We start from the raw sequence: 21582 nt of genomic DNA on the forward strand, positions 1-21582 counted from the left end.
TAGCCATACTGAACATATTTTCCTTGTGTGTCCTGTAGAACGGGAACAGAGACGGCTCCTTGGACATCCTGGGGACAGACATATGGGCTGCCAACACAATGGACTCGCGCGGGTAGGTGTATGTTGTGCAGCCCACTGGGTCTGGACTCCAGCCACAGTTTCTTGAGGGTCACAAGACTGATTCGGACACGCGGTCGTCTCACGGATTCTTTTGATTCTCTCAACCCGACTTTGCGCGGCTTATCCACAACTCTGTTTATTCATTTGAGGTCTTGGAAGTTTTCTCTCCTGGTTATCCCAAGACAGTATGTCCCAGCTTTTGTTCTTCAAGGCCCCAGATCACTGCTGACATAAATCGTGTGAATGAAATAATATATATATATGTTCACATCATATTTCTTACTTCTTTTGACTTATTCAAGTGAGGTCTGTGTGAAAAGCCTTCTCAGCTTTCTCTAATGATTTGTCAAACAAGAGCCAGACCTGTAACTTACAGGAGAAAGAGAAAACGAACGAGACGGTAATCAAATTCACTGGAGGGGAGAACTGGTTGCCATGGTAACATCTACCTAAGATCAGTCCACGTTGGCACGTCTGAGCACACGGGTGAAGAGAGGGCAGTGGATGATGTAAGCAGCTCTCTCCCTCCACGCAGGGCCGAGATGAAGCGTTGCATTGTACGAATATTGGATTAAAAACTGACATTGATGACTTTAGTTATGAGTCATCTCTGCCAAAATCTCGTTAAAAGTTCTCACCGTGTGAAAGCGACGGCCGTGCAAGTGAGTTTGTCTCAAAACAGAAGATCGGAGGGTTTGATCGCAAATTGCTCCCGATGTTCATGCACAGAATGGTTAAAAAGAATGACTCTCTTTGAACAAAGATGTCAGCAAAGTGGATGTAATTGTTATTAGCAACAACAAATTCATATTATAACACCGCCTATTGTCAAAATACCATAATATACAGTAGCACAGATGCATATCTCTTCAGTTCTCTGAGTGAAAACAGTTGTGCAGTGTTTGTCTTCATGTTCTTATGTTGTCAGCCAGCCTCACCTAGTGGTGACACAAGTCTACTGTAGCACCACGTAGTCGGTGATTCACAGAGCCTTTTATCAAGTGCAGCTGCCTCACCAGCTCCCAGTCTCTCGTACCGAGGTTTGTACGAGTTGCCGTGCATCAACACCGACCTTTCTGCCAAAACGGTTTTTGATTAATGCACATTAAATATTTCTGCATGTGTTTTTGTGAGTGCTCCTCTTACGAACAACAATCCAAACCAGTCACGTACTGCCGCGTACAGGAGTTACTAATATTTTAAACTAAAATGTGATCCCACAGTTGTGGAGCGGTTTGCTTATGTAGCTGAGCCGCTGTCACAAATGAACAAATTAAATCTGATCACAACCAAGAATAATTTTCTTTTCTTTCCTGTGTTCAAAATGTAGAAGATGTCATGTACTCCTGAAGCGTATGCGTGGATACTGTCTGTTTCTGACCTTACATCTCTTTGTCTCGTGGTCGTAGAGGTGCTGGTTGGGACATCCAGCCAGAGAAGCTGGACTTCAGCCATTTCCACAGAAAACACCTGAGAGGAATACCAAAGCACCTGCCACACATTGACAGAGAAGGGTAAGCTCTCTGTTCTCAGCTCTCTGATCTCAGTCGTGCCGTTAGGATTGTCTTCTGTCTCTAATGAAGCCCGTTTGGATCCACCTCTCTTTCAGGATGAACAAAAACAAGTTTGAGGAAGATGACGGTATAGACATGAACGACATAGAGAAGTTTCTACCCCATCTGCATACTGTGAGTCACTGGTTTTCTCTCTTTTTTTTTTTTTTAAAGAAAATGCCTCTAGATAGTTTTCTCATTCTGGTTCTTTGTGAAAGCAACCCTATGTAGTTTTGTAAAGCACTTCTTCTGCACGGATGAAGTTAACAGCAAACATCTCACCAAGACAATAAGCTGACCATCAATGAGTGGGTAGAGAGCGACCCCTGTTGGCGTAAAGGAAGAAATAGCAAGTGTGTTAACCAGAGCAATGGTGTAGTAAGGTCCGTAGTGAAATGACCAGAATATGAAACATTTTGGCAAAAAGGAGGAAAATTCATCTCGTGTCAGTTTTTGTCTGTTGAATAACAATCAATTCATGTAAAATCAGTCTGTAGATTTATATTTATGTTATGAATGAGACCGGTTGGTCATAAATGAACATTTGGGGACATCTGCTGGTCAGATGCTGAAGTGAGCGTTCACCAAGTGTTTCAGGGTGTTATACTGACCCCTGTTGGTTAAATGTATGTACAACATTTACACCTCAAGCCAATAATCTCAGCAGAAAAGTTAAGGAGGCTGTTTGTTTCTGAGGCTTTCTCTGTCCGTTCTTCAACAGCATTTGAGCTCAATTTAAAGAATATATGCATGTTGCTATCTTAAACAATACATAATTGCTCATATATAATCTGAAGAAGAAATCCCCCCCGTTTGTTTCCTTGCTGAACTTCAAGGTGATGTGTGTTTCAGCCCGGGTGACAGAATTCACTCGAGGTCGACCTCTTCTCTTCCTTCCTTGCTCTCTGAGCCAAAATGTCTTCCATCGTCTTCCATCGTGTTTGAGCCGGTGCCTTCCTCTTTCCTTCCCCTCTTGGCTGCTGTAGCCAAACTACCTCTCATATTTATTTATTTTTACAGCCAAGATGGGCCTAGTTGCACTACCAAGATGGCTTCCTCATTGAATGGCTCCCGAGCCAACATTTCCGTTTATTCAGTTACAGCCAAGAGAGGGGTGGGCCGCGTTCGTCCGATGAGCTTGGGGTCGGATATGTGTGGGCACTGAGCTGGGGAGTGATTGCCCCATTTTCTCTCCCTCACATTCCTTCGCTGTTTCTGACTTCATCCGTCCTCTCACGGTCTCTGTCTGTGCTGGGTGTGATGCCCTGGCATCTTTAAAGTTTCTCCTAAACCTCTGCCAGGCGGAGTCATGCAGCGGTGATGCCAGGCCACCGTTTGTTCTCGCTCTAATGAGGCCAGCCATCCACCGACGATCCCCTTATTGGTCTGGGATAGCCCCCAAGACGACTGTGAGGGCACTCGTGTTGGTGTTTTCCACGTTCGGGGCCAGTAGTAGAAACCACACGAACATAAATAACTGCAACCACATTCAAACTCCCGTTGAACTGCATCGGAGTGGTTTGCAATCAAGAGTACGGAGGAGTTATTAAATGTCTAAGTTGTTTACCAGTATCAATATCGACATTGAGCAAACATTTTTATTATACGTGCACAGTGCCACGGTGTTATGGGAAAGTATTAGTATTGGATTGGTGCATGACTCAGATCAGGGCAGAAATCCCTCACAAATCACACTTTACACCAAAATTGGACAAGCCGTGTGTGTGTGTGTGTGTGTGTGTGTGTGTGTGTGTGTGTGTGTGTGTGTGTGTGTGTGTGTGTGTGTGTGTGTGTGTGTGTGTGTGTGTGTGTGTGTGTGTGTGTGTGTGTGTGTGTGTGTGTGTGTGTGTGTGTGTGTGTGTGTGAGAGAGAGGCCTTCCTCCTTTTGCCCTCAGATTGTGCTGCACCTCTACCGGCCTCTCTGGAATGTCAACCTGCTCATACAATAAGTCTGCCTTCACATCCAGCCTCAGGTTGTAACGGCGGAAGCGTTCAGGGGTCAGACATCGAGTATGTAGCTGTAGACGTACGTGAGGTATCACATGGATTCTGAATAACAGCACAAACAATGTTACAACAAAGAAACAGTAATAGGATCAAATATAAAATAGCGGTAAAACAAACAAGAATAAAAAAACAAATCATTAAAACATGTTGCTTGGCCATTCCAGGTGGCCTGGAAACTCCAGGTGACATTACAAGCTGTTGATTTGACGATATAAACAATGGTTCAAAAGCAGAAAATCCTCCGCTTGCAGAAGCTGGAACCAAAGAATGTTTTGTGTTTTTGCTTAAATAATGACTCATGAATTCTATTTAATAAATCCCCCCCTTCTCAGAAAGTACAGAACTGGCGCGTAGCAATATTTCCCCCTGGAGACGGGAGATCGTTGTATCTCCTTTCCGGCCTTCATGACACAAACTGTACGGCAGCGTGGACACTCGATCTCACTCGCACGGTGTTTGGCGTCATCCACATGATGGTGTCAGCCAGCATGATCCTCCGTGTTGTGACAGCCACATGAAATATTATCAGCAAACGTCTGTACATCCACACATCAGCAGCAAAGTCATGCGCACACACATCTTTCTGGACCCATTTTGATGAAATGCTGCGTTTGATCATAAGACTCTCTCACCTGTGGGAGTTTTCTCATCTGAAATAGAGTGGGTGCTTCTGTTTCTGTGTGACTGTTGTGACCTGATGTTCTTTCCCGTGAGGTGATTTATTGGCTCCGTGTTACCAGAGTCCAGGCAGTATCCATGAGGCTGTAAGCAGTGTTATCAACAGCATGTGGCATGTTTGAAGGAGCGGTTTATCATTTTGGGATACATGCTTATTTGCTTTTCTTTCCACAAAAGCGAGAAAGCGTATTTCCCAAAACTGTTCCTGTTAAAACACGGCCATAGCAAACCAGTTTTCTCCTAATTTGTAGCAGGATACAAGTATATATTATACATTTATGATTTTATTTCAAAGTGATTTCACGTCAAGGGTTTTTCTCCCACTCTTGTCAGTGATGAAATAAAAAATGTAGAACAGAAAAAAAGACTGGAGGGCACCACAGGAGGAACAGAAGGTTAGGGTTCGCCCGAGCAGAGAGGGAGAAACCGGCCAGTCATTTTAGGAGACATCCGGTCTCTGATCCGGGAACAAAGCCATCCAACAGTGGAACAAAGCCGGAGTCTGGAGCTGAGATATCACAGACTGGTTGGCCCCTCCGTCTGGAAGTGTACGTGCCGCAGAGCAGGACTCCAGTTGAGAAGGGACACTGGGGGTGGGGTGGTCTTTTATGGGCGGTCTGTCAGCTGTCAGTTTGTCTGCATTCTACTCAAAGCATTTCACTCGCACACATTTTCTGTTCCTGTATGCTTCTGATCACCTCAAACACACTGCTGCGGGTCTCTTCTATCATCTTTTACCTCGTCTCCCTCTGGTTCTTCCGATTCGCCGTTTCCTTTTTCCTATTCTCTTCTGACCGCCATCATTACGCTCCGCCCCCTTCCCCCCTCCCTTCTCCACTCATGCCGTCCTTCACTCCTCTCCTCCTCCCCTCCATCCTTCAAATGTTGGTGGGCAGCAGAACAATATCCAGGGGGTCATGGTGACCGGCAGCCCCCTCCCTGTGGTCTCTTCCTGCTATTGTTCCTGGTCCTGCTGCTGGCTTGGCTCCTACACTCGATCAACCGCACACATACTAACTTAATCACCGCTGTAGTCCGCTCTGCTCTCGCCTCAATCGCTGGAGCCTTGAGAACGTGTATGAAAGCAGGATACCTTGGAAGATTAGTTATTTACTCCACACAGTGACTTGATCTGTTGAATTTATCGCATCTGAAAGACCGTGAAAATGTACACACACAAACGAGATGAACCAAATGTATTCTAAAATGATAAAGTAAATGCATTGTAAAACAGTTGACGATGCAGAATAACGAGGCTGAAAATGAGGATAGTTTTAAATGTATTACTTTTGGCCGAGGGCCCTCGCAACATAAATAAGCTGAGAGAAACAATGGACGGACTGAATGAACATCATACCAGAATTGTTGCACACTGGAAGGGGCCAGAAGACGTGCACTTCACTTTCTATGCTATTGCAGAGAAACTTCTACAATCATCGTTCTCCGTTGGCTTTTCTCATTTCCTGACTTTGCTCCCTTGGTACTTATACCCCCTTTTCACGCTAAAGCGACATCATTGTTATGAATGGATCCACAATGGTATCTGACCCAGGTCAACGACCTATCTGGCAAAACCATCGGGAAGTCCTAAAATTGAATGGCTACATCATGCATTACTTTCAAAGAAGATATCTGTTGTTGCTTGGGAGCTACGTGGCAACGTGGAGTGGTTGTAAAAAGGACACATCCTCTCTTTGAGCATCCTCGGTCGCCTCCTTCAGTGACCTGTGATTTCTTTTCTGGATTGCTACGTGGTGTGTCAACTTCCTCTCAATGCAGACGTGCACACCCAAGCACATAACACAATGCAGATATGAAACACCCCCCCCCCCCCCAAATCAGGGTTGTAAAGTTTAAACTTGACAGCAAACCACTTTGTTTGGTTTTTTTGGTTGTTGGGTGAGCTGTTGGCACTCCGAGTGACAACCGAGACTTGCTGTTGAGAATTACTCTTAATGCTCGTGCGTTACGGTAACTTAATGTAAAATAGACGCGTGAACACATGTCAACACAAACGGGCTATTGCCGTACACTTTGTCTCGTTATTTTTCTGTCGAGATGCTCGCGGTGACAAGTTGTTTTATCATATTGTGTGTGTCTTTGTTTATTGCCTTTGGTTAGAACGAATGCTTTACTTTTCAGCCCTGCCTCCAAGACAGAAAGAATCTAACCATCTAATCATATAACTTACTCCACTCGCTATGTCATCCCTAACTGTCTCAGGGATGTAATGACCTCAAAGGAAACATTGAACAGATTCAACTGCCATGGATCTGAAGTCATCATCATTGTTCCTGAATCCCTCAACTAGCACATGCTTCCTCCGTGTTGACAGCTCCAGTCATTTTCATTCTGTTCTTTCCTTCAAACTTTACATGAATCACGTTGTCAAAACTGTCTTTTTTTTTATTCAATCAAAACACGTCCACATCCGTCCTTTTCATCGACTCATTAATCTCCTCGATGGTCTTTTCTTACGGACACCTCCAGGATCCTGCTTGGCGACGACGGCCAATCAGATGCATTCAAACACACACTGATGCTATATTTCTTAGTAGCGCTAATGGGGTACTTCCAGTGTTTCCCTCGTGCATTTTGAAATGGAGAATAAATTGACTGTGGCTGTGACAACTTTCTAGCTTTATAAAAGCATGTCTGATGGCTGCTCGTAGATCTATTACTCGTAACTGAACCCCGCTGGATAATATTTGATATTCACTGTAGCTGTAGCAACATATTCACACCGCCCCTTGCGATTTTTGAACGCAGCTCTATTTCCAGCCTGAACACGACTAAAGACAGATGATAGGGTGGACAGGTGTTTTCCTGGATCACTCTCTTAACCTTTACCGAAACCTTAACAGTCTCCTAAATAAATAATTTATTTATTATTCAATTCATTTATTCTAGTTGATAGATTAGATAGTCTTTACTCTTCCAAATATCAATAATACCACGGACAAAATCTCTTCCCAGTCTGATCTCAGTCTCTTTCACACTCTACCCCCCCGTCACGTCCGCAGAGCTCGCGCTGCCTGCCATGAGGTGAAGGCCCACGCCTCCCTTTGATCTACCCCGCGCGCTGGCTGCTACCTGCCGATAGCATATTCACACACACACACACACACACACACACGGCGCTCTCCCTTTCAGCCACAGAGACAACTGTGCACACAGCTGTGGGTCTAAAGCTTCTCTCTAATGCAATGCTGCTGTCCATGAAATGCAATTTTCTTTTTTTCTTATTTAGAATATCTTAGTATTCGGTAAATATTACAACTGAAACGGTTTTGGTTGAAATGTGTGGTGTGCATCATTTCACCGTGTGCGCGTGCACGCTGTCATCTGGTTACCATTTGAAGGCAGAATTGCAGCTAATGATATCCAAGCGGAAAACGACAGCAGCTTTCGCCACCTACTGTTCCTCCCTGTCAGGTGCTCCTTTGAGTCTGGGGGGAAAAAGCAGATTTTTATAGACATTAACTATTTGGAACTTTTTGGGGTTTATATGTAAAGTCTCTGCTCGAAGTAAAGCTTTGTTCTAGCAGACAGTTTGTTTGCCCCTTTCTGGATATTACTGTGCCACATGTATATAGAGTGCCCCCCCCCCCCCCCTGCACGCTCACACACACACACACACTTTCTGCCTCTCACATCTGGATTCAATCAGAATCCAACAATCCCTTAGCAGCCGCTCTAAGAGAGAAGTAGGTTAGAGCACCACTTTCAAACAGCAAGCAACCTCATTAGAATACAGTGTGAAAGTCTGAATGTACAGAAGAGAAATCTATGGACACAAAAATATGAGTACTGCAGAATGTTTACAGAACAGTGTATGTATCGCATCTAAATGACAGTGAATATGTACACATAAACATGATCAATCAAATAATTACTTTTTTTGGTATACAGTACTTTTTATCTAGAAAGGAAGAAGTAGATTGTCCCAAGAGCCCCGCCTCCTTCTTTAAGACTTTGGTCACCTTCTTGCACACTGCATTGGGTTGAGAGTTTGGGGAAATGTGGGGCTTTTTGCTTTGCATCAGCCTGCAACTATTTGCTGTACAGCACACACACACACACACACTCTCACTTCCCTGATCTCTGATTGACATTGATGTTAACTGACACAAACTCTAGCATCCACAATTTATAGTGTACAGTATCTGCTTGTAACATGGTGTTTTGTACTCCCTATGCACAGCAGTTAGACACACACACATTTATGCAACAGCTGCCATTGCACAGTGTCTGTCTCCACGACAGCGCTGGTCCTGTAGCCACAGTGATGCTGAGCTCAGGGCCGGTGTGCCATTTGATTGACAGGGCTGATGTTTAATGGATGGTTTTATTTCTTTTTCACAGGAAGTGAATTTATGTAACGAATACATTCCATGATAATATCGTATACCACAGCCACATGCCGACAAAATGTATATAATCAACGAAATAAATAAATAAATATATTGTTTATTGATCTGAATAACTCATTATGGTCTCGCTCTTCAGGTTTTAATATTATGTACCTGTGCTTGGCAACATCTAGTTAAACAGGAAGCAGTACTTTGCCCGAGGCTGTGCCAAGAGTTTTTAAATTCTGAGAAATAAATTCCACTGACACCTTGAAGTCTTGAAAAGAGAAGAGTGCTGCATCCTGCCACGCAGTATTAATAAAAATGTTTTTTCCTGCAGAGATAACGTTACACAGCTTTCTCTCACACACAGGTGCCTCTCGGTCTTCCTCCCGCTTTCTGTCTCACACAAACACACACACACACACACCACACACACGTTAGCTCTCTATTATAGCTGAAAATTTAATCAATTAATCAATTTTTGATCAAATCGTTGAAGTTAATCAAATTTATCAAGCAAAAAGGACCAAAATATAATTTGCTGGTTGCAGCTCCTAAAATGTGAGAATTTGCGGCTTTTTTTTTTTTGAAAATGTCACCTCTGGGAAATTATGATGGGGATTTTTTTTTTTTTTACTTGTTTCTGAAAATTATAAATGAATAATCAATTAAACTAATTAGAATATTCATTAGGGGCAACCCTAAATACCAACTCTTTCTCTTAGCCTCTCAAATTTGACAAACCACTTCTCTTAATCTCATTCTGTGCAGTAAATAAGATGCAATTTTTTATAATCATTAAAATGTTCTTTTTTTAAAGAAGTCTGGAATCAAAGAACAAGGCTATAATTTGTCTATTCTTTGTAAAAAGCAAGCACTTTATCAGCTTTTGCATGTGCAGTGGTGCAGAATTCCGTCGATACTTTCCACAAAGTGATCAGCTGTCTCCTCTGTGATTTGTCTCTAACAGGTCTTCCCCCCCCTTCTTAATGAGGCCGAGATCGCACACACCAAAAAGCTCTTCCGACGGAGGAGAAATGACCGACGGTAATGACGCATGCAAGCTTTTGCACACACACACACACACACACACACACATACCTACCTCAGTGAGAGGGAATGTTTTTGCTGTTGATGTCAGTGCACAGCCAGTCTTATAGCCTTCTCTCCCCCGCCAAAGCAACGTCAAGACAGGAATGCAGGCTCCACACTTCACTGCAGACAGGAAACAAATTCAAAAAAACCACTGAGGAGACATTCAAAGTTGTATTCAGTCAACCGTGTTTGCCCTCAACGCTTGAGCTTGCTTTATTTTTATGATGTTTCCCTCGTCGTGCTTTGTGACATTTAACCTCGTTAACGTCGTCCTCCTGTCCCCCGAACTCTTAACTCGGACACCGATTTTTATTTTTATTTTATCCTGGCACATCTGCTGTAATTGCACACACTCTGAAATCTAATTTCACCCAAGTCTGACTTCATTGAGACCACGTCCTGAAGAGAAGAAAACAGCCCTCTCTCTCTCTCTCTCTCTCCCTCTCTCTCTCTCTCTCTCTCTCGTTCTCTCGCTCCCTGCCCTGATGTCACTGGAAAACCGTTCTTCAGTTGCTAAGAGACAAGCAAAGAGAAAATATTTGGGTTGTATTTGTGGTTTAAAAAAAAAAAAAAAAAGAGGAAATTTTAGCTCCACCAAATGGACAAAAGCACTTTCATCCTTGTTTTTAAGTGCAGAGAGTAATTGGTTCTGTCATGCGCTATTGTGTTTATGTGTGATGGACACAGCGCAGGCCTGGCAAAAAGACGGGAACAAAAATATAAACTCGACCAAAAGCAGTTTGCTTTGGTTTCAGTCTGTTTGTTTTGTGAGCTGGAAAATTAACCAGAGGCCATCCTGTTTTCTTGCACGCTTCCAATTAGACTTTGTCAGTGCGTTACAGTTCGTGTATGAGGGGAGATTTCACATCCGTGTGTAGTTGTTGTATACATATGTGTGTGCGAGTGGAAAGTATTCACGTGGATGCTTCACTTGTGTCAGAGATGGTGACTTGCATCGGATCAGCTGCGCATTGACAAAAGATTTGGACCACTTTGTTTTACAGCTTGCATCAAAGCATACCACTTTACCAACACACACACACACACACACACACACACATACACACCCAGCCCAACCCTTGTTCTATCATTGGGAACAATTGAAAAATGTCAAACATACTAAAACGTTACAAGACACTGTCTAGTATGCTCGAACTGAACAGAGAGTTAAACCTGTGATTAAGGGCTGACCAAATACGGAGAAATGTTGAGCTTGAAGGCGGATTCTTAAACTTGGATAAAGCCAATTCTTATCACAAGGTTGAATAACTTCGTTAATCTGAACCTTTCAACCACAAGAAATGGGCAATTCAATCTCGTTGGACTAAAAATGTGTATTGCTTTCCGCTCGATGGCTCTTGAGTGATGAAATTAGACTTGGATACTTGGACTGAACATGTATTTTCCTGTGAACCTTAAAACTGGCTTCAGCAGTGAGTTTTGATATAAATATCCCAACAGGCTATGATTGGCAATTCATATTAGTATTCACCTCTGATGTGGTTATATTTTAGGGTAACATGCAGCCTGGGGAAAGCCTTTTAACCTCATGCCCCCTTAAACCAAAGAGGGCTGTAGTACATGTTGCACTGCTGAGATGGAGAAAGCAAGAACCATGAACTACGCCTGATCCAGAGAAGAGTATAAAATGTGTTCACATGTGGAAACATTCATATATTTTCCTTTATGGAGCTTTGCATGTTTGCCCATCAAATACATTAACTACCAAACCAGCTCATCCTCTTATGTCGATGTCTCCAGGTTCCCAAACACAACAAATAGCCTGTGGCGATGCATATTAATTGTAATGAGATACCACGTAAATAGTCGTATATATTTCGTGGAGTATTGTCAACACAGCTGGGAGAAGAAAAGAGAAAAGGTGATGATGAAATATGGAGATGAATATTGATCATTTTGAATACATGTACAAAGCTTGAGGGTTGTATTGAATAAAGCACCAGAAAGAGAAACTGAGTGAGACTGAGAGGTTGAGTAAAGGAGAAGTGTAGGCTGGCTGCGGCAGGGAGGAAAAGAAAGGGGCGGTAGTGCATGTGTTTCTACTTTAGTATGCACGTCAAGCAGGGCTGAAATTAGTTGTGATTTACTGGAATGTGCTGCTTACTGCTCGCTACTCCAAAACAGAAAAAGGGGCAAAGAAGAAGCTAATAGGCTCCTTCTTCGTCGTCTTCTTCTTCTTCTTCTTCTTCTTCTTCTTCTTCTTCTTCTTCTTCTTCTTCTTCTTCTTCTTCTTCTTCTTCTTCGCTTTCAGGCGCTAGACTTAATTCTGTCCGTTTTGCGAGAACAATTTACCTACCTGCCATCCAGTTTCCCACATTGCTGTTATTAAGGGATAAGTAAACAAATGCTTATGTGAGCCGTTGAATTGAGAGGTATAATTCTGAAGTCTGTGGCACAAAATCAGTTTAATGTGTGTAAAAGTACAAGTACACGGTAGGTCTGCAATCTCTTAATTCATGCATGCACGTATGCACACACATTCAGTCAGTTCCTGAGATTTAGAATCGTAAAACTTGTTTAAAATAGAGTAATGCAAATGCTCAGTCGGGCGCCTGAGACCCGTCTCCCCACAGTCCATTAAAGCCGCTGTGTTGTGGCCAGCGTGGAGCTCGTGCCGAGTTATTGACTGTCTGGGCCTGCGAGCTGCTCTTCCTCCGGGCCAATCGATTCGCTGGTCGGGGTCAACCAGTGGTCCAATGGATCCACGAGTTCTCCATCCACATACAGCAACAGCCACGATCAATCATCAGTATCCTACCACCTCTCGTGATCATAACTGCCAATTCATTTCACATTTTGAGTTACCACTTCCTGTAGTTCTCTGCATGTTGTTTGAATGACGTAGTAATCAACCTGTAGTTGTTTTTTGTTGCTTCTTTGCTGCCTTGCTTCTTTTTTTTTTTCTTTTTTTTTACCACCCCCTCTATCTTTTATGACCTCGTGTCTTCTCCTTTCATGCTGTCTCCAAAACTTCCCTTCCTTTTTCCCCAAATTGGTCTGCCACTTTACTCCACTCTTCATCCGTCCACTCGTCTGCATTGTGGCACGCCCTCCTCTCCTGCTTTTAGAGCGGTTGATCAGTTCATCCGAGACCAGTTAACCATACTTCTGCCCACTGGCCCCGGGGGAAAGCGGCAAGTCTCAGCCAGGTCAGTGACAACATCAACCAGATACCGGGCACAAAGGTGGACCCGGATACGTGTTTTTCGGGCATTTGATCCGGTGATTTGATTAGAGAGAGAATAATCTTCTTTTTAAACTTCTCAGTCATTAAGTGAGAATTCACAATTTCTGTCAGTCAATGTTAAGCTGTTGTAATTTATTTTATGATGAGGGAAGACATTGGTTCAACAAATTAAAACTTTAATCAGCAGCTTTCTAGGAATTAAAAGTTTGCTGTAGAAAAACAGACATTGAAGGATGCTGACAGGGAGTGCCTGAGGAGTGGGTGCCCCCCCCCCTCACACTTTTGTGCTTTGTAGGAGCTCAGTTTTTGTGTCGAGCTGATGAACACACGACTGAGAGAGGCTCTGAGTATTTGCATAGTGTGGACGGCAGGCTGTTGAGTAGAGGAGAGGAGTCAGAAGATGAACTGTCTGCCAACCTCCTCAAGAGAGGGGAGAAGAGGGGCCAGACACGACTTCAACGAAATGAACCACCAACAAAACCTATAAATAGCCTCCAACGCCTTCTCGAGACAGACGCACACATTCATATGTACAGACGGATGACAATTTAAAGAGTTTGTCAAATTTCAAGAGCCCCAATCCGACGTCTCCAAATGTCTGACTTTGTTTGAGCGTCGTGGTCGTCACACCAGCATCCTTTTCGGTTTACAGAGAAGCTGCAGTCGCTAGGAGTAGACAATGTCAAAGAAACATGTAGGAATTGCAATTATTTTCATTGTTGATTCAGCCTCCAACTATTTTCACAAAGCCGTAGAACTGCCCCTTACAACAGTCCAAGGTGACTTCATCATCAAATATTCTGTGTTGTCCGACCAACCGTCCAAAGCCCAAAGAGATTCAATTCGCTGCTATGCAAGACACAGAAAAGCAGCAAATTCTCACATTTGAGAACCTGGAATCATTATGTTTGGCATTTTTTTTGATGACAAATCTGCTGTACGGCTGCGTCGATTTCATCCACTTTGTTTCTGTATTCCTCATGAGTGTTGCCAGCTAGCGATGGAGGAAGATGCTGCCTCGATCACTCAAACTGACTCACAGAGGAAATGTGTTCATGTTGTTGTGTTGTGTCTACAGCGCACATTCATCGGTTGCTGGCAGTTCTTTTCATCAGGCCTCAAAGTTAACAGCTGAAATGTTTGTTGAGCAGAGAGAGAACTCTTTTCCATCTTTTAAAATATATCTTTTATAATTTCTGCGTGCACAATAAAGTCCATTATCTCTCTGCCGCATATCAGTGCTGCATTCTTTCTGCTGAGATGTGTTTGACCTGCACATACGAATGTATTAAACTTCTTTTCAGCTCAGAGAACATTTCCAAGGTTGTTCAAACATTCATTTATTTGGGATGAAATGTTTTTCAACCCTTAACTTTAGAGCGTCATAGTGACACACCGTTCTCTTTCACGAGGTAGAATAGTGTGTGTGCTTTTGTAACGCAGTCTCAAATATGTCTGACCTTTTTCAGTCACCTTTCATTCAATTTCGGTCGGTTGAATTAAAAAGTGCAAGGAAAGGGCTTTTGTGAGGAACAATGAAAAGCCCACGCTGCACAACACTTGAACAGCGCTTATGAAAAGTTTCCTTTCTTCGCTCGTCAATCCAGCGGCCCTCGAGGCTGAAACACCTCTGGTTGATCTCAAAAGATCTTGCTTTTGTGTATCTTATTTTTCCTTTGTCAAAGAAACCTTGCGTCTTGTGTTTAGTCCTGATTGTTGAAATCTCTTCGGGTAGACAGACGAAGGTTACCCACAGGACTCAATATTAAACACTTGTATATGTATCATCATTTCTTCATACCGGAGCAAGTACTGGAGCTGGCTATCGATTTCAAACAGAAGGCTGGATTTTACCCAGATTTTGAGGGTTCATCTCATTTATTTTAACCAGTTATCTGTCCATCAACATGCCTAACCTGTCATGTCTGCATTTATGCAGTTAGTTACAGCTCAGCACAGTTTCTTTTAGTGTGTGTTTTGGTTTTGACTATTGAATACATCCGATTTGGCAACTAGCTAGTTTCCATCTGTGGTCTCTGGCAAGTAAAAGTGAGTCACGTTTGTGGTGAACTACAGAGGATACATGGGGCTTCTTATTCAGACAAGTTTGGCCAAATCGTTTCAGGTTTTTACTATTCAAGTGAAATTCATAATTGTATTGTCCTTGATTGGCAATCTGTCACTGATTAGTTATATACACCCCTATGCACAAAACATGTAAACCCCCTTCGTTTGATTTCACAGTGAAAAAACACTCTTCTATCCGAGCAACGGTGTGCTAGTTCACAGACTGAGGCAGATAATAGGCTGCCTCCTCTGTGCCATGGTGTCTAATCCCCTGGACCATATGTCAGCGGCTTGTCAAGCCCAGAGTCAGTGCAGCCAAAGGACAGAGCTATGCAGGACAGGAAAACACAGACACACTGCGCGTCCACATGTAAGCAGTCATTGTGCTTTTTCATTTTTCAGTTGCTTAAAGATTGGGTCAGTAGATGACGGGTTACTGTTAGTGTCTAGTTGTGAATTATTAGTAGATACGCAGTTGAAGATAAAACAGAAAATGGATCCCTTTTCAACGAACGATGAGTTTTTGGGAGGACAGAGGGGCTGTGAGGAGGCTGGAGAGCATCATGGTGCCATTGTGACACAGAGGGGCGGTTAAAGTGTAGCAGAGCAGTTTATAGAAACAAGCCAGCTGCTGCTACATCACAATGAAGCTAACTGAAACCTGCTCTCATTTCCAGGAGACAACAGCGGCCTCAGGGAGGCGGAGGAGGAGGAGGGGGGAAGAACCAACCTCAGCTGATACAACAGCAGTCACCACAGCACCAGAGGGATCAATCCCAACAGCAATCCCCAAACCAACAGGAGCGGAATCTAACGGAACTGGGAGATATCAGAAACAGTACTGCTGGTCGGCCGCCTCGCCAGTATCAGGGAGGACATGGGCAGCGCCAAGGAGGACCCCCGCACCACGGATACAGCCAGAACCGGCGTTGGCACCACAATCCGAAAGGCCCGGGGCATGGACAGACTAACTTTACAGGTGACAAAGGAGCACCCCCAAGGACAACCAAAGACAGAGAGACTGAGAATGTAAAACCAGAAGACGAGCAAATCAGACCTCCTCAAGACGACAGCAGTAAGAGTCCCAATGAATCACCCAGACCAGTGTCGACACCCACTACCAATGCGTTCCCACATCTGACAGTTAGGAAGGAATCTCCCAACCCGCCAGGAAGTGGAAAGGGAGGCGAGGGCCAGTCGGAGCAGCCCAAAATCAGCCTGCTGCAGTCGTCGAAGGAGAGACTGAGGAGGAGACTAAAGGACAAGGTACCGAAAAGCTGCTTAGTGCCCGTCAGTCAGTATTAAGGCAATCAGGACTAATGTGTATGTGTACACACATGCTAGCATTTAGTGTTATAATTACCTTCATTATGTTCACACACACACACACACACACTGTCATCAAGTAGACATATAGTTTTCTCACACGGCCTTTCTTCAGGCCGTTCCTCTCCTTAGTTATTGAGCATTCAGACCGACACACCCAGACATGTCCTCACGAAGAGGTGAAGAGGCTAAAGCAGCATTAGCTTCACTGTTTTTGATCTTTTCCACTTTGTGCACTAAACCGGCGAGTCAGCCAACGTGTGTTGCTGCTCTCAGCTTCTCTTGCTCCTCTAACTCGTTACCACCGCGGGGTGGTTTCAATTTGACAGCATGGAACTCCCCCGCAGGCAGGAGTTAATGAACAGCCACGCCAATGACTCAATGGATCCAGTCTCGGAGACAGATTTTGCTTGATTGTGTCGTGTACTGAACTCCAGCAAATAGAATGCAACTTATTTAAGCAGCCTTTGTTTTGTTTTGGTTGTAGTTTACCGTCTGCACGGGGCTGTCGCCTCAACTTTCCAATGCAACTCCTGCGTTCATGTCCGTTATTATTGTCAAACGTTGACAATTTGAATATCGTCACCTACCGCTCATGTCCTTTTTCCACCTTCCGCCTCAGGAGGAGGCACGCGTGGAGGCGCCGGGCTCCGGATCGCAGAGCATGGACCGGCTGGTGGACCTTCTCAACAGCATGAGGAGCAACAGCAGCGGGGTGGAGCAGCAGCTGGCCTCCTTCATGGAGGAGGCGCAGTGCTCGGCGCGGTCCGAGGAAACCCTGGCTCAGGTGGTCGGCACCATCTACTGCAAGGCCGTGTCAGACCGGAGCTTTGCCGCCACAGCCGCCAAGCTCTGTGACAAGATGGCACTGTTCATGGTGGAGGGGACCAAGTTCCGGTCGCTGCTCCTCAACATGCTGCAGGTGAGAGCCCTGCCGCCTACTACAGCATGTTATTCTGATAAACTCTCAATTATCCAGTGTTAATATTGAACTGTGTGAAGTCGTTTATCAAGCAACGATGTCAAACATGCTCTCGTTCCAGCGTCTTAATTGTGCGGATTTGTTGCTCTTCCTTTTTATATAATCGAAAATTTAATATCTTTGAATTTAGGCCGTTAGTCGTACAAAACAGTCAATTTGAAAGATCTCAGCCGTGGCCCTGGGAGATTGTATGTGGCGGTTTCCACTGTTTTATGACATTTTATGAACTAAATTGTCAATTGATTAACCTAATCATCAGATTATGCATTAATGACCCTGAAGATTTTGGATAAACTACCTTTCACTCTCTCACTAAAGTCTATTGCTTCACTATTTCTAAGCCCTGTGTAGCTTGCACCCAAATATCCCAAGAAATACAGTACGTACTGTCAACAAGATCTCAAAATGCCCTTTCAAAGATCCTGCTGAGCTACCAGCGCTTGATAAATTAGCAGATGTTTATTTTGGCCAACAAGTCATTTTATACACTGGATGTTTGCAACAGAAATGTCGCTGTAATGTCAGTGGTTTTATGAGGAAGCACTTTCAGGTGGAAGCCACATGTGCGTGTGTGATTCTGTAAATGTCAGTAAGTAAAGTGGCTAATCTAAACACCCAGGAGAGAGACCCCCCCCCCCCACACACACACACACACACACTTAACTGCACCCATGAAGGCAGCATCCTCTCAGCTGTTACATATTCCACTGCCTCTCTCCCTCCTCGTCCCTCACGAGCTTTCTATTACTGCGCTCTCCTGTCTTATTGCCTCCCCTCACCCAGAACGACATGGGCCAGTGCCTCGCTCCCTCCCCCCCGGCACAGCTCCTCTCTCTTTCTCTCTTCCTCTTTCTCTAACCGTGCTTCTCCCTTTCACCCTTTCCTCAATTTTGATATTCAGACAAACCTCGCCTCAGACAGTCTAGAAGTAGGCAAACGAGACTTACGCGCTGTCTTCAGAAGACAGTCAAGGTCTAAGTGTTAACCCACCTGCTGCCATCTTTTCACTCCTCTTTCCGTCTCCTGGAGATGCTCATTTCGACCCGAGCCTACTTTCTGTTTTTCCATTAAAACACCTTTTTTCTTTCGATGTTGAGATTGTTATTCCAGACCCAGCAGTAGTGAATCCCACCTTACTCCTTTTACCCCCTTCTATGCTTTCTCACAGCTGTGCGGTCACCTCCTCTTCTTTCATTTCTCACTTTAATTCCCACCCAGCCAGCATGGACCCCCTCCTCGTCTTTGACATTTCGTTTTTTTGTTGCTTTAAAAGGTTTTAAATGCCACTAGTGGATTCACGAAGGCCGTGATCAATGATGCTGCTTCCAGACCCCTAGATCTCAATATGGGGGCAGTTAGTCTGTGTATTAAAAGAGAGGCGTCACGCTTTGCTGCTGCTGTCATTAAAATGTGGGCAGGTTGTTACCTGTGGAAGATGCTATTTACTTACAGCTGAGAAGAGCCGGTGGCCTTTGTTTGTTTGCTACTGCCGTCGGCTCCTTCCTCGTCATCTTCTATTCTTAAATAGTTCGTGTGTATCTTACCGTTTGTTGTGGAAGTGTCACGTACTGTGGCGAACAGTACTATGTCCTGGGAGGTGTATGAGAGGCAAGTGCAGCTGTTTTTGAGTGGGTGGCGTGTTTGTTTTTGACAGTGTGAGTGTGAGGTTTTTTCTGTTTGATCCATTCAAGGCCGCACATATTCTGTGCGTGTCTGTGTACAAGCGGGCCTTCAGTGCAGTCGCACGAGTCCGTGAACATATAAGCTGCTTGTGTTTCTAGTGCACTTCAGTAACAGCCAGTACATGCTGGGTGAGCAGAGTGAGATCCTCTGACTGTTAATAAAGTTTCAGTTTAACCTGCCGTGTAACATCTTTGCAAGTGCGCATTACGCATTAACCCATATTAACCCCAACACTTTCACAGCATTGACACAGTTCACTACCCTTCACTTTCAAACCACATTAACATATTCTCCTCTGCTGCTGGCAGATAAACCAAATTCAACTGCTTTTCAACTGCTTTTTTGGCTTTAAGTGCTTTAAGCTGCGAGGTTAATACGTGTGCCACCTACAGAAACTCCCATCAGGGAGATAGCAGAGATCTTAATGGTGATTGCCACCACTGCTGATGAATTCATGAAACACTTATATATCCACCTACCTACCGCCTACTTAGAACCTGTATCACACATTTACAAAAGCTGGATAGACTGTCGCTTTTCGTTGTATTTTCCAGACCAAATATGTATCTGAATTGTTCTTTCTCCCTTCCCTCCACCTCCCCACAGGTGGACTTTGCCTGTCGAGAGCAGCTCCAGCAGTCTGATGTGGAGCGGTGGCTCGGTTTCATCACCTTCTTGTGTGAGGTGTTTGGTACCATGAGGAGCAGCTCAGCGGAGCCCTTCAGGGTGCTGGTGTGTCCCATCTACACCTGCCTACGAGAGGTCTGTACCAGACACACACGCACCCTTTTTCTTTTTTTTAAAATCAATAAGTATGCCAATTACCGATTGATCAACCCTGTCTACTTGTTCCAGTAAAACAGGAAAGCGCCCCGCTGTGACTGTACATTTTGTCTGTTCAGACCGATTAGTGCACCTAGTTTCCTGTTTTTGGCCAGACGTTGTCTAGACTTGAGACGCCACAACAGGGTTTGGTTAGTGGTGTGAACAGTCAGGACACCATCGGTCCCAGGAAAATGCATGACCCCAGGTTCAGTTCTCATCAGCTGGTCACGCTGTCTTGCACAAACACTCCCTTGGTCTCCATGGTAAACCAGCTCGGGTAGCCACAGCAGACGCTTCGCGATACAGAAGTGGTTAACGACAGATGGAATATTGAAAGGGGAAGCGAGCGAGTGAGAGGGGGGGGGGGGGAGAAAGAGAAGAGGTGAGAGGAAGCGAAGGAGTCTGCGGTCAGGTTGACAGTTTGCTGCAGAAGACGTTTAGCGATGGCACGACGTGTAGGAAAGAACGGAGAGAAGAGACGACAGAATCTGGGGACGAAAACCATTTCATTGTGTAAATTTGAGAGGTTGAGAAGAAGCAATGGCAGGTTTGAGGCACGTGCCAGGTAGTTCCACCACCCACGTCCACACCGCTGCCGGTCTGGCACTCGACACGCACCCCACACAACAATCAACACACAACTAGTGCCATCCACGCCCTGTCTGAGCGTGTGCCCAGGGCATTATCGCAGCCTGTTAAGAGGGCTCCGCGACACGGCCGAGGGCGTGGACCTGCAGAGTAGCACACCACCGTATTCCAGCGTCAGCAGTGTCACATTTAGCCTGATGGTGCTCGAGGTCAGAACACAGTTTAAAAAATGTCAAAATATTTGAACAGTAATCTGTGATTTAGTGCGTTTGTGGTTGCGAGTCATGTGCTTGTTAGGCCACCTCCGCTTCCCAGAGCCGGTGTTTCCAGATTATCTTTTTTTATCCATTTGCTGTTTTGTCCATCCTGTCGTAACATGTTGTTGTTGGATTCCGGCTATAATCTATCTGCCATAATGTGCACTCGCCTGTGTGTGTATTTGCAAAAAACAGTATGTGTACCTGCACGTGTGTGTGTGTGCGCGTGTGTGGCAGTGCGTTTTGCCGCGGCTGTAGCTGTAACCGGCAGAACAGGATTATGTGACAACTGAGGTGTGCTAAGCCGTGTTTTTGAGAATACATGACAGCTGTACATATAAACAAAGCAAGTCGGTGCGCGGTGATCTCATCCATTCATGACTTACAAGCAAAACGGATGTGTCCGTGTGGATTTTTAAATCAAAATAAATAAATACAGAAACCCACAGAGATGCACTAAGTCAGATAATCTTCGACTAAGTGCATTGAAACTGGGATCGGCACAAACTGTAAACTGACATATTATCGACTTTTAAGATCTCACGGTGAACGTGTAAGAAGAAAATGAAAAAAGAGACGTTTTCATTGAATGTTTTAGGCTCACTATGATATTTGTGAATCAAGTTTTTCTTCTCCTTTGTGTGCTGCACTTCCAGCACGTTACTGTAGTTGTATTGTTTGTTAAGAAACGTTGCGGTTAGAACAGCATGTCCATTAAACTGTTTAAATAAAGCTACAAATCAAAGATTTACATTTTAATAACATTTTCCAGACAATTACATAAATGTATGTAAAGCACAGCCTGTACTACACACGCCCAATACAAAACAGATTATTA

General features: G+C 44.4%; 1 protein-coding gene across 1 annotated transcript in view; it reads left to right on the forward strand.

Moving 5' to 3' along the window:
* ctif (CBP80/20-dependent translation initiation factor) overlaps positions 1–21582 on the forward strand; it is a 35287-nt gene that overhangs the window by 9799 nt on the left and 3906 nt on the right. Inside the window, exons 5-11 of the mRNA XM_079289521.1 lie at positions 39–112; positions 1530–1634; positions 1730–1808; positions 9684–9760; positions 15761–16349; positions 17032–17331; positions 19681–19836. Coding sequence (XP_079145647.1) covers positions 39–112; positions 1530–1634; positions 1730–1808; positions 9684–9760; positions 15761–16349; positions 17032–17331; positions 19681–19836 — 1380 coding nt within the window. The remainder of the gene's footprint in view (positions 1–38; positions 113–1529; positions 1635–1729; positions 1809–9683; positions 9761–15760; positions 16350–17031; positions 17332–19680; positions 19837–21582) is intronic.

The sequence above is a fragment of the Melanostigma gelatinosum genome, assembly GCF_949748355.1.
Source record: "Melanostigma gelatinosum genome assembly, chromosome: 18".
Classification (NCBI taxonomy): domain Eukaryota; kingdom Metazoa; phylum Chordata; class Actinopteri; order Perciformes; family Zoarcidae; genus Melanostigma; species Melanostigma gelatinosum.